Here is a 15265-nt window from a genome sequence, read left to right as displayed (position 1 = left end):
GCTTGTTTCATCATTTTATTTTTAAGACATAATAATAATAATAATAATAATATAGACTGTTACAGTGGAGTCAGAAATGATTTAAAATTTGCTCGTATTCAACGTTAACTTGATGTTAACTGTTTCCCAAATCAACTTGTGCAAACATATTTATATGTGTACAAAAATATTGTTTTATGTGTAACGTGTGAAACGGACTGAATTTTGCATCCGGTATCTTCACAGTTCAGACATTTGCTTTAAATTAAGTCCACCTGCAGCAAATAGTTTGGGCATCGTGCACAATTATAGACCAACACATCTGTCAACGGGGTTTAAATAAACCACAAAGGGCTCCGTTGGTTCTGAAGCCAATTTATTAGTGATGGTAAATGTCTTTAAATACAAAAACGAAACTCATTAAAAAAATGCTTCTAACCTTGGAACAAATCAATCGGTACACCACATTAATGTATTATTTGATATTACTTTGGCAGTGAGTGAACCAAAGCAAGAAGTTAAAGGGTTTGATACCACGTTCGGAGCCTCTTTTCTCCTCTCAGATCGTTAGTTTGCTGGGAGAACGAGCGCTTCTATCATTTTAACATTTCATGGGCAGGAACATTTGAGTTTGTGCCTCCCAGACTTTTCTCTTTCTACACTTTCTATGTATATGTTGATAGTGGAGGTGTGCTTCCACATCAAATGCCTGTACAATAAAATGTAAAACCTCTATGAAGCTTATAAATATGCATTGCTGCTAATACGGATTAAAAACAAGTATGATTTGTTGACACAGTTTGAACAAATGTACCTTCTTACATTTCAGCAAAAAAAAAAAACTGAATACCCCAAATGGTAGTATTTCTTAAACCACCTGTGCACGGACATTTTCTAATAAGCGCTTCCAGCAGGGCGACTAATTCGTCACCAAAAGCTCTGCAGTGTAAATGATCCTCACAGATACAAGATACTGTTAGGGGATTAAACTGAATTTAACTGAAATACTTAACCTTATTTTCACAATAAAATGTATAATTTTAATGGATCTATTCAAGATAAGAGAACTTAAAAAAGGCAATAAGACATTCTCATTAGTTATTCCTAATAATATTTGTTTAGTAAAAACAAACGCTCTCGTTTGCTTTCTTCACCACCGTTACAAAAGAATCATCCAGGGTTTCGTAGTCATGGTCGCTGTCCTCGTCTGCTGTCAATTGACTCACCTCTTCTTCTGCAGAAGAAGGAGTACAGTTAATCCATCAGCAATCCAATACAATCCGTTTTATTTATACGGCACGGTTTAAATGAACACAAAGGTGCTGTGCAATTAAATAAACACACATAATAAATAAATAAATAAATCAACTGTCCTCCCCAGATAAAATATCTGTGCACATAAAATCAACAACCTACGTAGTGTTAAAAGCCAAAGAACAGAGGCGCGTTTTAAGAAGAGGTTTAAAATTCGACAGTGACCAAAGTGAGTTGCAGTAATCCAGCCGAGTGGTCACAAAGGCGTGAATTACTGTATCAGCAGTGTGCAACATCTATTTAAGTGCATGTCGCAATGTTTCACTTCATGATTAAGTTAGAACAACCACTCTGTAGTTAAGACATGAAAATGCCTTCTGAAAATAGACATTAATCTTGCTCCAAACCACAGAGTGTGTGCTATCTGTGCTTTATCTTCATTTTTTTTCATGTTTCAATTGAAAGCATTGTTGGATTTGGTCACATGGCGGCCTGGTTGTAATCTGTGCCATCAGTCTGCAGCGGAAGCCTCACCTTTTTTCTTGGACTGGTCCATTTTCACGTAAGTGTTCGGCAGAGCCTTTCCCGACGTCACTTTAGCCGTTGGGGGTTTCCGGGGGCCAACTGGCGGAGGCTGATCGTCCAAGATACCCTGCACAATAAAGGGAAGTAAAAAACGTTCATCTTTATTACGAGGCTGACTCGATGACCGCAGCAAAAAGTGGAAGCGCCGTTAATTTGCATAGGAACCTGTTTTTCTTTTTTTTACCAGAGAGAGATTTCCTGAAAGTCACATTGTGAGAAAACGTGTTTCTCAGAGACAGAAGTTGAAGCGTGTCGTAATGAGATAGATGAGACACGTGACCTATTCAAAATGGCATTTTAAACGCAAACGATGTTAAACATCTCGCTCGCTGTCATGCATGCAGGGAAAAGGTGTACTCACTGGAGTTGGTGGAGCCGGAGGCCTTCTCTTATTCAAAGTCAAAGCCGCCATCTCTTTGGTCGGGACGCTCTTGTCCGGTTCCCTGGACTTTCTTGCCTTGGAAGTTTTCTTTGAGGATGTATTTGAAGACGTTGCGGACGACAGATTGCGCTTCGGCGGTCGAGGCGGTGGAGGCGCGTCCGAGTTCCCCTGTTTGCGGAACTCGTAAAGGAAGGTGTCCGTCACCTCGGTGACGAGATCCGCGTGGCACTCGGGCGTTTGACCGGCGGGCCACGGCAGGGCTTCCCTGGTGAAAGAGACGGACATCGAGAGCCACTGGGTCAGCATCTCGAAGCGGTGGTCCGGCCGGTGCAGGAAGCTCGCCTGGATGCTGGGCTCCAACATGGCGGCCTCTATTCTGAGACACGGGAACCCGACCAGGGGATCGGCCTCCAGCTTTGCGTCCCGGCTCACGACCTTCACGTCCAGCGGCCAACTGAACTGCTCACCCAATTCTTTGAGTCTGTACTTCTTGTTGTCGGCTATCACCTCCACGAAGTGACCCTGCATGTACAGAGGCAGGAAGATCTCCTCGCTCCCATCCTCCCGCTCGACCTCCTCTTCGTCCTCATCGTCGCAGTCGTCGTCCGCCTCTTGGAGACGCAGACACAAAAGAGCCTCCACGGCCGGCTTCTGTCCCCGGGCGCCGTCGCGCGCCAGCTCCACCGTATCGCAGCGGACGACCTCCAGCTGGTCGCCCACACTGAGGGCAGGCAGGCCTTCCTCCTCGTCTTCCTCGCAGCTCCGCGTCACGGCCACCTTCAGGCCCGGGGCCTGCATCGAGGCGACGTACAGCTCGTACGCCGAATCGAACTCTCGCGGCCGCCTCCGGAATCGGCCACCGTATTGCTGAGATACCAGGAAGTGCTGCTGTGTCTTTCTGCCCCTCAAGCTGGACAATAAAACCACGGCGGAGGTTCCGATCTTGTGGAAAATCACGCGGGAGTCTTTGGTGAGTTCTGGCAGCCAGCTGCACCTGAACGGGGAGTGGGTGTCCGGGCCCTCCAGTATCTCCACCACCGTCGGGAAGGACTCTTCCGGCTGGGAGAGGACCTCCGTCAGACTGAGCGGGGTCACGAAATCCACATCGCCGCACGTCTCTGTGACGTCGACCACGTCCACCTCCAAGCTGGAGGGAAACTTAAAGATGTTTTTTCTCACTGCAAAAGAAGAAATTAGAGGAAATACGTTTAAAATGCATTAGAGGAAGTTGATGAAGTCCACTGCGCCTCTTCGGGGACGGAAGATAAAACATGTCAAAATGCTGTGTGTGCCAGATAACTGTGATTATTTTCAAAGGATAAACGGCAAAAGGTTATCCTCACAGTTCATGACGGCGGCGACCTGGTATATCGGGCTGAGGACAAGGGGCCGCTGGCTCTTGGTGGTGTTGACGAAGCGAAACCGTCGACTGCACAGGCAGGGCGAGGACAGGATCTCCTGCACGGTGAAGCACTCTTCGCTTTCGCACTCCCTGAACTCCCCATGGAGAGAAAGCGGGAGACACACTTCGGCGGAGACTTCCTGTTGTCCCCGAACGTGGCACCGCACGAGGTCCTCCTTGCCCGCGTGCCGCTCGACCGAGAGCACCGTCAGAGCCGTGTTGGCCCCCAGCGTGTAGCTGCCGACGTCGATCCTGGAGCGGCTGGTGAAGGTGAAGGGGAGGCAGGAGTCCAGGCCCACGGGCCTCAGGCTCAGCATCTCCTCCAGCGTACTGTAGGGCATCTCCTCCGGGACCACCTTGAACAGACCTGAGCAGAGGCGCCTGGGTGTCAGTGCGCCGCCACCAAGCCAAGCAACAACATTTCTCGCCGGATTCTCGTACCTGTGTGGTTGATGGGCAGTTCAAACACCTCATTGTTGCCGAGGTCTTCGCAGGAAACCGACAGGAGCTCAATGTCGATGACCTTTATTAGGTCCCCGGTAGAAAAGCTCACTTCACTCCCAGAGATTTCATATACAGACCCTGAAACGGAGATTGAGAATTTAACCAAAGAAGGGACTGAATGGCAAGATCAGTAACGAGCAGATAGATCACGTACGAATAACCCGCTTTTCTGACGCAGTTCTAGGCTAATATGAAGCATTTATAACTACCATTCATGAGCAACAGCAACCTTTTAGCTAAAAATAAAACCCAGTCTCTTATTTGGCAACAGCAACCTCAGTTTCTGGGTTGAGATCAGTTAGTAGCAATATAATCTCTACAGATAATACAATGAACAACGCCGTCAAACGCCTACCTTGGAAATAAACTCCGGAGCAAACTTGTAGAATTTTCGGCAGACCGGATCTGTCAAAAGAAGCTATCAGTTGTTGGAGCGGCAAAGCAGTCATGCCTGCCATCACTGTTGTCCCAGTGCGCCGCGATGAGAAGTGACTGCGGAAAACGTGAAATGAAGCATTAAAGGAGGTGGCTTTCGCAGTCAAAAACCACAAGTGAGAATGAGGAAGTCACAGGAGCGGTTCGCACAACGCTTGCATTCTCTGGCGAGTCATTTGACATCTCGCGAAGCTGTCGGTTGTTATCCTGTGTATTCGTTTGATTGCAGCACGAAGCCTCCATTGACTACTATTGCGAAGACACTCGTGTCATGGCACCTACGTTCACAAGGGCATTGTCTCGCACACTCTTGTGTCACGTTTGTGTTCATGTGTGTGCCTGATAAATGCAAAGATTTGCAATGTGAAAATTTGATTTTAATCTATAAAGACGGTGTTAAACATTCAAAAAATTGAATCTTTTTTTAAAAAAATCAAGAAAGAGAACTTGGCCAGACACAAGTTCTGTTATACAACGGCCACAGAAAAACACAACAACGATATTTGATTGCAGTTAATAGCACGAATGACGGACATGTTCATCCCCACCAAGGAAAGTGACCTGCACCAACAAACTCAAATATAACCTCCCAGTGTCCTTCAAAGTGTTCCATGACACATGGTGTGTGTTGGAAGAACCTTTTCAAACTGCTAATGCCACAAGACAACATGCCGGCTTCCTGTGGAAGAAACGTGAGCGTCCGCCCACTTACGACTGTGAGCCCCTCACCCCGAAACCAGAGCGACCCAACAGCAGTTTCATTTGACACTTGAAGGCCGTGGAGTTCGAGACAGAACTCTGAGGCCTCTGAGCACCTCTGGTGGTGTTTGGGGGGAAATTCAACGGTTTTCCGGTTTAATTTAAACTCACTCGATGTCAGAACAGTGATGCGTTTAACAAAGTTCACTATTAATAGCGTGGACGCGTCACGGTTCGCTAAACCGCTGTGGAGTTCCACTTTGTGTGAGGGATATTAGAAGATAACTGACAAGTCACACCGAAGTGACGCTCACCCAGCATGCACTTCGGCCATGAGAAGATGAGGCAAGATGGCGACTAAAATAAGCAAAGAAAGTGCTCCTCCTTTTGATTGTCCGTCATGGTGAGAAAATCCACTTGATAAAGTCGCAACCGCCTGTTTTGCGACGCAATACCAGACGCGAACGAGCAGAGCAGCGTTCACTCATTCATTCGACCGATCTCCTTCTCCGGGAACAGCTTGTAGTAACTGTTGCTAGCGTTAGCCACCGAGCAAGCTAGCAGGCTAACGCGTTCACGTTGCTATTCATTTACAAATGGCGTTAGTTTATTGTGTCGTTTCTACCAGAAGATGCTTCGCGTGTTTCGTCGTTAGGGCGTCTGGTCTGTGCAGGGCTGCTCCACTTCTGGGCGGTTTAAACTCAATTTTTTTTTGCTTTTGTCTTGGTCGTTTAATGACGTTTAAACGCCGAACCGCTAATAGCACGAACGTTTCAATGAGAGGCACCAATAGTTTATCATGAACACACCTTTAAGCGAGCCGAGCCGGGACACCGGTTTATTGCAGCAACCAGCGCGGCACGAATGCCTGGATTGCAGACTTTGCACGTGTTTTAAGACGTTGACCAAGTGTTTCCTTTCAGGGCAGGCAAGCCGCCTCAGGGTCTCCACCTGGACGTGATGAAGGGAGACAAGCTGATGGAGGTAACCGCGGTCTTTCCTCCAAGCTCAATGCCTTTTGTGAACTCGAGTAAACGTGTGTGATGGGATGTACGCGAGTTTAACGCACCAGATACGAGCCTGGAGGTCCACTCTGTCCCAGATGTGCTGCACACTGGGACATTCATTGGCTGCATGGCTTCAAACGGTGCGAGAGCAGAGCAGCCCTGAGATTTAAGCTTTTCAGCGGAAAGAATCGCCGTGAAGTTATGGCTCAGAGGCACAAAGGCGTACGCGGTAACCGTGAACCAGTTGATCCCATGAACCTGTCTCTTCCCGTAGAAACTGATCATAGATGAAAAGAAGTACTACTTGTTCGGAAGGAACCCGGACTGGTGTGACTTCACCATTGACCATCAGTCGTGCTCACGTGTCCACGCCGCCCTGGTCTACCACAAACACCTGAAAAGGCTCTTTCTCATAGACCTCAACAGCAGTAAGAGCACAATCACATTTGTGTACTTGTGTTATGTGTAGAACCAGTGTCTCGTTAGGTGTGTGTGTGTGTGTGTGGTAAGAACTCCAAGGACTCCTTTGCCGAACAAGAGAAAATGTATTCTAGACTATTTTGAGAATAGATGAATTGTCTTTGCAACTTTGTAACTGAGATTTCTTTCCTTTTTTTTCTTACTTTTGTACATCATAGAGACGATGCAATCAATAGCTTTGAAACGCGTAGTTTCCACCAGGACTGGTTCTGAAGTAACATTTGAAAACGGAATCACCTGTCTTAATATTTGCAAACCACTTAATTTGATTTTCACTGTTTTAGCCCACGGTACTTATCTGGGACACATCCGTCTGGAGGCACACAAGCCCCAGCAAGTTCCCATAGACTCCACGGTGTCTTTTGGAGCATCAACAAGGACCTACACAATCAGAGAAAAGCCCCAGGCGCAAGGGACCGCCGGCACAGGAGACAGTAAGACGGGAGAGGACGAGGAGCTGAAAGGACTGCTCGGGCTTCCAGAGGAAGAGACAGAGCTGGAGGTACGTTGAGGTTCTCGATGACAATAGTCTTGTGCTCTCTAACGTAGGGTGCATGAAAGGACAAAGAAAATGGCCGCAACCAGACTCTCTGTAATCACATGTCACTGTCTGTCACTCTCTGTAGTACAATGTGCTTTCTATGTGTGAAAATGAACGTAACATTGACAAAGAGCTGATGATGATAATAAGACCTTCGTGGGGTTTTTACTTGCTCTGGCTGGGTTATTGCTGCATGCTGAAGCAGTAACATCCTGATATCCACATCTGTTTGCATCCTGACAGAACCTGACCGAGTTCAATACAGCTCACAACAAGCGCATCTCCTTACTGACCATCGAGGAGGGTAATCTGGAGATCCAGAGGCCCAAGAGGAAGCGGAGGAACTCCAGGGTTACCTTCAATGAGGACGACTCCATTATTAACCCTGGTAGGAGTCATTTTGGATTCCTTTATGACGGTCTCACAGAATGATGACACTGGTGTCAGTCAGCTGTAAAACGCTGTGTGAACTTTCTAACTGTTCAAATTACACTTGTTCTCTGATCAGGTGGCTATTATTCCACTACTTGTTTGCATGTCAGTGCTCTGAATATCAAATGTAACACCACCAAGTAATTGTCTTAATTAGTTTGACTGGGTTTTGCAGTGAGGGGTCTCTCATCATGGAGTAAATCTAAAACCCAGCTATGTCCTTTAGCTATGTAATTAGTATGTAATGTATTTTAAATACTTGCAGAGGATATCGACCCTTCGGTGGGACGGTTTAGAAACATGGTGCAGACGGCTGTAATCCCAATCAAGGTAAGCTTTAAAATGAAGAATACTACCAGTGCTGTGTCTTAAGAAACAATAATAACTCGTATAACTTTTAATATGTATAAACGTGTGTCTAATATATATAAAATAATATGTGTGTGTGTAATAAAAAATAGCCTGTGATGTCAATACACCATCTCTGCTGCAGAAACGTAGATCCGAGGGTCACAACACGCTCGGCCTCGATGACCTGACTTCAAAGCGGATCCACAGCTACAGCCTGGGGGGGGGTCTCTATGGGGACTTGCCTCCCACCAGTCACGAGAACCAGCCAACAGCTCCGGGAGGGGCTTCCATGCAGGGAGGGCTTCCTCTGCCCTTCCCCAATCCGGCGCCAGAGGTGGACCTGGCCCCAGAGGCACCCCAGCCCCCTGTCACGCTCAACCCCACCCCGGTCACAGCCCCCTACCTACCAGAGACTCACAACGAGCCACGCAAAAAGAAGTATGCCAAAGAAGCTTGGCCGGGGAAGAAGCCCACCCCGTCACTACTCATCTAACCGTTTGACTCTCAGGGTACCGGCAGGAACATCTGTGACCTGGCAGAGGTGGATCCATTCACATCTCAAACTTCTTCTTTTTTTATTTTTTTTATTTGTCGTGTTATATCTTTTTCATCACGAGACGCCACATCATTTCGTCACACAAGATGTCACCATCATCGCTGAGTCAGCAGTCGATAAGTTGGCAGGAATGCATCAGAATTGTCTTGACTGCAAACACAATTAACATAAATTAAGACTTGGCAGTGTGCGTTTGTCCCTCAGAGGTGCAGCTGCCTGTTTGTGAGTGACGGGCTACATGTTTGTTTTCAATGTTGTATTTTTTTTTTCTACTAATCACTTTTTCAACTTTTTTTTTCTCACTCCGTCAGTGTTTTGATAATGCTGTTTAACAAATGGCAACAAATACTTTTATATAAAATATTTTAATGTGAGAAAGTCAGTATCATGAAGTCGGTTTCTATCAAAACACAGGGCTGCTTTTTATTCTGAAAACCTCTGGACATAATGTGAAGCCGTTCCATTAGGTTTATTAGACCAATATGACAGCAACCCAAGTGTTGTGTATTTGTCCAACAATCCACTAGATGGTGACTCGTGCACAAAGGTCAAAGTTTTCACTGAGGTTTAGCTGCACACTTGAAGGTACTGATGTTCGTGGCCCGTTGCACCAACCGTCATATTTCAAAGTCTATATGTTGCGTCATATGAAAGTGATAATTGAACGCTCTTGTTACTGATATGGATTCTTTGCAGATAAAAGCCACTTGCCTGTCCAAACACTATGTTAATCGACTCTGTCCTTTAGCTTTTTCCAGTATATATTGAGTGTTAAGAGGTTTGTAGTATACTGTAAATACAACGATTTTACAGTTTTCTAAGTTGGCAGTTAATTGGACTTATGTACTAATGGAGTTTAGTTATTTTAATTGGAACGGCAGCACAGTGACACTCAATACTGAGAGGTAGTTGAAAGGTTTGCATTTAGGATATTTTGATGGTTATTAGCATGTTAATATATTTCACTTGCAAAGGCGTACAGTGCATTTACACTTAACTGTTTAGTTTTCCCTCAACTGACTTGGAACAAGGAGCCATCTGTGCACAGTAACAGAATAATAGTGATCCGTGTCAAACAGTCGGGGCATTACGTAATTGGTTGAATGGTATTCTCACTTAACCGGTGGCTAATTTCCATTCTACGTATTGTGAACGCAGGGCAAAGCAGTTCAAAGGAAGGTTGATGTAACACTCTTTTGGTTCAGCATTAAGTCGCCACTGAAGATGCTCTGCCAATAAAAATTTCAAAGCCATTTCGTGGGATCTTGTAAGCGAAAGGTCGGCGGTCCACCCAAGGCGAGCGGGCTCACTTTTACAATCTGCTGGTGACTTTTTGTCCTTGTGGGTTTTGTAATCATGACTGTAAATAAAAATGAATTAGTTTTGGCTGAAAACTGCATTGTTTTCCAACGAGATTAAATGTTAAATTGGTTTTCAATGGTCAGAACAAATATGACAAGACAGTCATTCATTGACCCGCTTCCCTCGTGGCACTTTGACCCGATTCAAATGAGTTGAATGTTGAACGGTGCCAGTTAAAGTAACTTCACACAAAGAGCTGTTCATTCAATTAAACTTTGATCAGTCATGCCACTTTTTCATGAACACAAGCAAAATGAATGAGCAACATTTTAGGACTTTGACCTATGACCTTTCACCCACAAGAAAAACGACAATGTATTCTGGCAGAAAGTTATGAACACATTTGGGGTTTACTCATCAGTGCAAAAAAAGTGATACAATTTCCTTTTCAGCAAATTATTCCCACCCCAAAATATAATTGATATTAGAAACACATTTCATTATCCGTTATAAATTGTTTTCTTCCAGAGCAACGTGAGGTTTACTGCACGTCCGCGGCTTTCACCCTGATGTGGATGCCATTGATCGAGCGAAGCACCAGCTGAGCCAACAGCTTGGGTTTCTGAGTGGGGTCCTCGATCAGCTGGTATCTCTTCAGCGTCAGGGCTGTCGCCACTTTCAGCTCGTTCATGGCGAAGGTCTGGCCAATGCAGTTTCTGAGTGCGGGGTGGGGACAATTTCAGGAATACGACGAATGATGAGAGGACCGCAAGATGCCATGAAAAAGGAATTTACAGTTAAAATCAAATAGTCATTACCAAATAATTCGTATTGTGTTTCAAAGGGTACAAGGGAACTTGTGATCAGTGTTCACTGTTCAACAGTTTAAAGAAATCCGTTGCAATCTGTGCAAATAGCGAGTTACTGTATAACTGCAACTGTTGCCAATTGGTTCTTACTGCAAGACAATTGTACTGTAAAGTTTATATAGTTTATGATGCCCATAAATCCACGTGCAGTCAACGGGTGCCTTTATTTTCTGCTGCAAGCAGAGATTTGCACAAAGGATTAACCTTTTTCGGTTTGGCCCTCACTGAAAGTGGCCGCTGAGCTCCGTTTGTAACCGTTTGCACTATGTTGGTAGGAGGGGGGGGGGGGGGGGGCGGCTGGGGAGGCTCAAACATTCGCATACCGCAGAGTAATCGGATACACACACGATCAGACAAAGTTACTGTAGCTCTTCCTCAAGGTGAGCCAGTTCAAGCAACCAGGTGGGGTCGTACCTCGGTCCAGCTGAGAAGGGCACGAATGCATGTGGTGACCTCTTGGAAACATTCTCCGGGAGAAAGCGCAGTGGGTCGAAGACCTGCGTGCACCCCAGATTTAATAAATAAATAAATAAATAAATAAAAGAAAACTGTGGCACAACTCGCTTTACTTAATTTGTCCCCCTGAAAATGGTTTGGCTGAGGAGCATCATTGTCACTTACATTCGGGTTTTCCCAGACAGCTGCATTCCTGTGAATCCCAAACACACTTGTTCCAACATAACAACCTGCCAATGAGAAAAAAAGTGTTTTTTTTTCATAGCCTGCTACAACCATGTAAAGCGTGTAGGTTTAACGGTTACAGTTGCAATCAAAATTATTCAACCCCCCCCATTGCACATTAGGTTTATTGGAAAAATATACAATTTCTCAGCTGTTTGCAATAAAGAAATTACTCAAGAATCGTTTAAGTAGTTTAATGAAACTAATATTACAAAAGGTTTTATCCAAATTCAACACAAACTGCTACTTTTAATGACTTTAATGAATTTACTGCAGTCTCAAAATGATTCAACCCCTTCATGACAAGCAATAAACCTAATGTGCAATGGGGGGCGTTGAATAATTTAGATTGCAACTGTAATATATTTTGTATGTTGTGACAGGCCCGACGAGGTTAATGGCAGCATCCATAAACTTTTCCAAAAACAACAAACCTGCTTGCAATGTCCTTCCATCAAAAAAGGTCATGGGTTTGGTGGTGACTCTGGACGCTCCCGGCACAGGAGGGTAGAGGCGCAGGGATTCTTTTATGCACATTGTGGTGTATGGAATTTTACCGAGATCCTCCCTTAAAATAAAAGCACACGCGTGTTGGTTGTCCGTCCGACTGGCGCCCGGCCCGGCATTGCACGTGTCGGGGTTGCCGGACAATGTCAACCTACCAAGAAAAGGAGTCCCTGCCGTCCAGGGTTCGAAGGATCTCCTCCCTGCAGAGCCTCTGGTGCTCCGGCTGGCAGGCCAGGGAGTAGAGGATGAAAGACAAGCCGCTGGCGGTGGTGTCGTGGCCCTCAAACATGAAGGTGTCCACCTCCGCTCGCAGATCTTTGTCCGACAGGCCCTGTTGATTCTCATCCTGGAGGTCGGGCAACAGACAGAAATGCATCAAAGAATGTCTCGGCTGAGCAAAATGCAGATGGTCGTCAGGAATGGAATTGATGTCTGACGTTGGCGGTTTTTAAGTTTGGTTGTTGTTGCGTTACTTTAAAATGACTCAATACTGTCTTCCATCCACTTTCTCTCAGAAAGTTGTTGCTGGCGTCGGCGTTTAAGTTTATTACCGGTGTCGTGAGCTTGTGTACAAGTGTAAATTTCTGAATTAATTTGATGGGAGCCGATGTCAAATAGCATACTCTTGCTAATAGAAGGATATCCAGAAAGTCCTTGTTTCGCTTGGCTTGGATGCCGTCCGGCCGATTCTCCTCCTTTAGGGCTTCTTTCCTTTTTCTGATGACTTCCTCTTCAAAAAGGGGGGCAAGAGAATTTATGAGTTTATTTCCAGGCCAATTGTTAAAACTGCAGCAACATGTAAAATAATAACAGATATGCTATATTGCAAATTGATCAAATCCAGTATAGTTGATAGTTGGCACCGGTTTGAAGATCTCACCGGTGTGGCCGTGAGCCACCTTGCATGCTTTTCGGAATCTGAAGCCATGCGGACTGAGGTAGAAAAGGAGGTCGCTGTGGTACGGAAACGTCCGGAACCGCAGGTTGACGAGGTAACTGAGCTCGTACACCGCTTTGATGTACGCGTTCGTTCCACTGAAAGGAGAACGTATGGGGAACCGTCAACAGCAGCTTTCCTCCCACCGGTGATTCACGTGAAGCAGAAAACACACGGGAGCCGAGTCTAGAACCCTATGAGAAGGTCCGTTGTGGCTTCACCTCTTCGTCTGGCAGCCGCTGTCGTCGCTGAAGGCGCACTTCAGGATGCTGTCCAGGGTCATGAGGCTCACGTGTTCGAACAGCTCAAAGGACTCATTGCTTTTGGCGTATCTTTCCCATTTGTCCTGGCGGCGGGGAGACAACCGAGGTTACATCTCGCTCGTTGGCTCAACCAACGCCTGGATTCTCTAAGCATCACCACGACACGTTACGTATTAAGAGGAACGCTCATCATTTACGTACCAGCATAGTCGTAGTAGAGGCGGACACCAGATTTACGTATGGCTTCAGAACCGCATAATGGAAACCCGGGGTTAAGAGTCTCCTGTGTCTAAACCACTTCTGACCTTTTGACACCAACAACCCATCACCTAAAGGCAGACACGGGAAGTTTGCTCGACGTGAGTACAAAGCTCGACAAAACACCTCCGCTGCTGAAATAAGTTTTTGGGGAAGGAGTGGTCTCACCAATCCAAGCCTCAATGAAGCTGTACGCGAGACGGTCTTTTGGCTCTGTTGGGAGACGAACACTTTGAAACCACGTTACATTGACCGCTGTATGTACAGAGTGCGAATGTCCCCATAAGGAGGTAAATTAAACCGCTGCTCGGTCGGTAAAAGGTCACTCGCCTGACGACGTCCAAACGGTTTTGACGTAATCCGGATGGTGGATGTTGAGGTAACAAACAAAGGGACCAAACCAAAGGGGGAAAGCATACGGGTGTTGCTCCCCCCACTTCACAACCCTGTCCAGGTCGGTCCCATCTCGCTTAATCTGAAAAGGAAAACGTGCACATGAAGGAAGCTTGGCGTTATTTCAAAGGTTATTTCAAACACACATTGCCATTGAATAACATGTTTCAGATTAAGCCGAAAGCCTGATAAATCTAATCTATCAGCAGAAATAGACATTTGTGTAAAAAGTGTATACAAAGTAGCGCAGAGGGCGAACAGGGGTCGGTGGAATGTTCCTCTTTCAGAACGGCACAAGCCGATCTGTTAGTATGTAGCGACATGGACCCGTCACCCCCTCCTCTTCCTCCTCCTCCTCCTCCTCACGCAAATTCCATGTAAATTAGTATGTACATGTTTTTTTCTAACTTTATTGAGCATCTGTCCTAACGCGAGGCTTTAGAAATGGACACAAAGGGTGATTCTGTATTTTATCATAAAGCCTGAAATGTTTGGATAACCGACCATAACGAGCACTCGTGCATCAGCCACGCGCTTCACAGGTGTCCTTCAAGTTGCGCTCGTTTACTTTAATTATCCGGGTTTTTTGTGTTATCTTGTAAAAAAAAAAGGAGGCCTCGGCGTGATGGCCACAGTGGTCGCACTTTAAAAGTCCCACGCAGCCACGCGACGTGATTTACCTCCCTGACGTTTCCAAAGAGCCAGTGCGCGCGGGGCCCCGGGAAGGACTCCACGCTGCGCAGCGCGCGCCTCCTCTGCGCGAGCAGCGCCGCCAGCTTCCACGCGACGGCGGCGAGACACAGCGCGGCCACGGCGACCCAGGGATGCGTGTGAGGCCAGCCCGGGTTAGGCACCCGGAAAGCGGCAGGGGACTCCATGCTGGCGGCGGCTTGGCCTTGGAGACGACGGAAAAGATGCGCGCGGCAGCCAGGGACGTTACGCCGCTTCGGTGTGTGACGTAACAGCCCGGAGTGGAAAGGTGCTCCGACTGGCTCCATGGTGGTGGCTTCACGCGCTGCTGGAAGTGTGGGATCTTTCACCACGGAAGATTTAAAGAAGAAATTATCAGTGATTTTGTTTGTTGTTGAAACTGTTTTTTTTTACTGTATTTGGTCATTTTTTAAAGGTGTTGTAGTGCTTTTGAGCAACGTTTTAGGTGTAACTTGACCCACACTAAGTAAATTGTAGAAGAATCGCAATCAGAAGACATTTATTGCCACATATGTTACACATAGAATAATTTGTCTTGATGGTTGGGTTCGATATAAGAATAAAATAAGATATAAATATAAAAGCAATAGTGAAAACAATATGAGCAGATAATTGCAGTATTGGCACCATTATTAGTTTTTGCTAGATTGTACACTGATGCACATACTGTATATGCAAAAGGACAATAATCAGGAATCAGGAAACATTTATTACCAAAATATGTCATACATACAAGG

General features: G+C 46.0%; 3 protein-coding genes across 3 annotated transcripts; 1 reads left to right on the top strand and 2 right to left on the bottom strand.

Annotated features, from left to right (window-relative positions):
- themis2 (thymocyte selection associated family member 2) lies at positions 1-4814 on the bottom strand. The gene is made up of 6 exons (XM_040164448.2): positions 4462-4814; positions 4044-4184; positions 3544-3969; positions 2180-3378; positions 1768-1885; positions 1-1213 (listed from the first exon to the last, which is right to left on the bottom strand). The coding sequence occupies exons 1-6, from the start codon at positions 4562-4564 to the stop codon at positions 1098-1100; spliced, it is 2103 nt and encodes a 700-aa protein (XP_040020382.2). The 5' UTR covers positions 4565-4814; the 3' UTR covers positions 1-1097.
- Positions 4815-5179: 365 nt separating this feature from the next.
- ppp1r8b (protein phosphatase 1, regulatory subunit 8b) lies at positions 5180-9860 on the top strand. The gene is made up of 7 exons (XM_078094477.1): positions 5180-5643; positions 6164-6224; positions 6522-6675; positions 7012-7229; positions 7512-7656; positions 7966-8030; positions 8194-9860. Exons 1-7 carry the CDS (start codon positions 5591-5593, stop codon positions 8542-8544), a joined length of 1047 nt encoding a protein of 348 aa, XP_077950603.1. The 5' UTR covers positions 5180-5590; the 3' UTR covers positions 8545-9860.
- Positions 8640-14850, bottom strand: cyp4t8 (cytochrome P450, family 4, subfamily T, polypeptide 8). The gene is made up of 12 exons (XM_040164449.2): positions 14498-14850; positions 13755-13899; positions 13593-13637; positions 13368-13495; positions 13125-13249; positions 12847-13001; positions 12590-12696; positions 12122-12312; positions 11894-12027; positions 11400-11464; positions 11193-11275; positions 8640-10625 (listed from the first exon to the last, which is right to left on the bottom strand). The coding sequence occupies exons 1-12, from the start codon at positions 14813-14815 to the stop codon at positions 10451-10453; spliced, it is 1671 nt and encodes a 556-aa protein (XP_040020383.2). The 5' UTR covers positions 14816-14850; the 3' UTR covers positions 8640-10450.
- Positions 14851-15265: the final 415 nt, after the last annotated feature.

This window comes from Gasterosteus aculeatus, chromosome 20, assembly GCF_964276395.1.
Source record: "Gasterosteus aculeatus chromosome 20, fGasAcu3.hap1.1, whole genome shotgun sequence".
NCBI classification, from domain to species: domain Eukaryota; kingdom Metazoa; phylum Chordata; class Actinopteri; order Perciformes; family Gasterosteidae; genus Gasterosteus; species Gasterosteus aculeatus.
The sequence above is the reverse complement of the archived record's forward strand: the minus strand, read 5'-3'. Positions and strand labels throughout refer to the sequence as shown.

Bases quoted from the DNA above. Each gene is read 5' to 3' on its own strand.
- cyp4t8 (XM_040164449.2), bottom strand. From the start codon at position 14,815: ATGGAGCCAGTCGGAGCACCTTTCCACTCCGGGCTGTTACGTCACACA. The intron at 13,002-13,124 runs GTGAAGCCACAA...TTCTCCTTTCAG, and splicing joins AGCGGCTGCCAGACGAAGAG to TGGAACGAACGCGTACATCA. The intron at 12,697-12,846 runs GTGAGATCTTCA...CCCTTTTTGAAG, and splicing joins GGTGGCTCACGGCCACACCG to AGGAAGTCATCAGAAAAAGG.
- themis2 (XM_040164448.2), bottom strand. From the start codon at position 4,564: ATGGCAGGCATGACTGCTTTGCCGCTCCAACAACTGATAGCTTCTTTT. The intron at 4,185-4,461 runs GTAGGCGTTTGA...TCTCCGTTTCAG, and splicing joins CTCCGGAGTTTATTTCCAAG to GGTCTGTATATGAAATCTCT. The intron at 3,379-3,543 runs GTGAGGATAACC...CTTCTTTTGCAG, and splicing joins GGTCGCCGCCGTCATGAACT to TGAGAAAAAACATCTTTAAG.
- ppp1r8b (XM_078094477.1), top strand. From the start codon at position 5,591: ATGGCGACTAAAATAAGCAAAGAAAGTGCTCCTCCTTTTGATTGTCCG. The intron at 7,657-7,965 runs GTAGGAGTCATT...AAATACTTGCAG, and splicing joins CGACTCCATTATTAACCCTG to AGGATATCGACCCTTCGGTG. The intron at 8,031-8,193 runs GTAAGCTTTAAA...TCTCTGCTGCAG, and splicing joins CGGCTGTAATCCCAATCAAG to AAACGTAGATCCGAGGGTCA.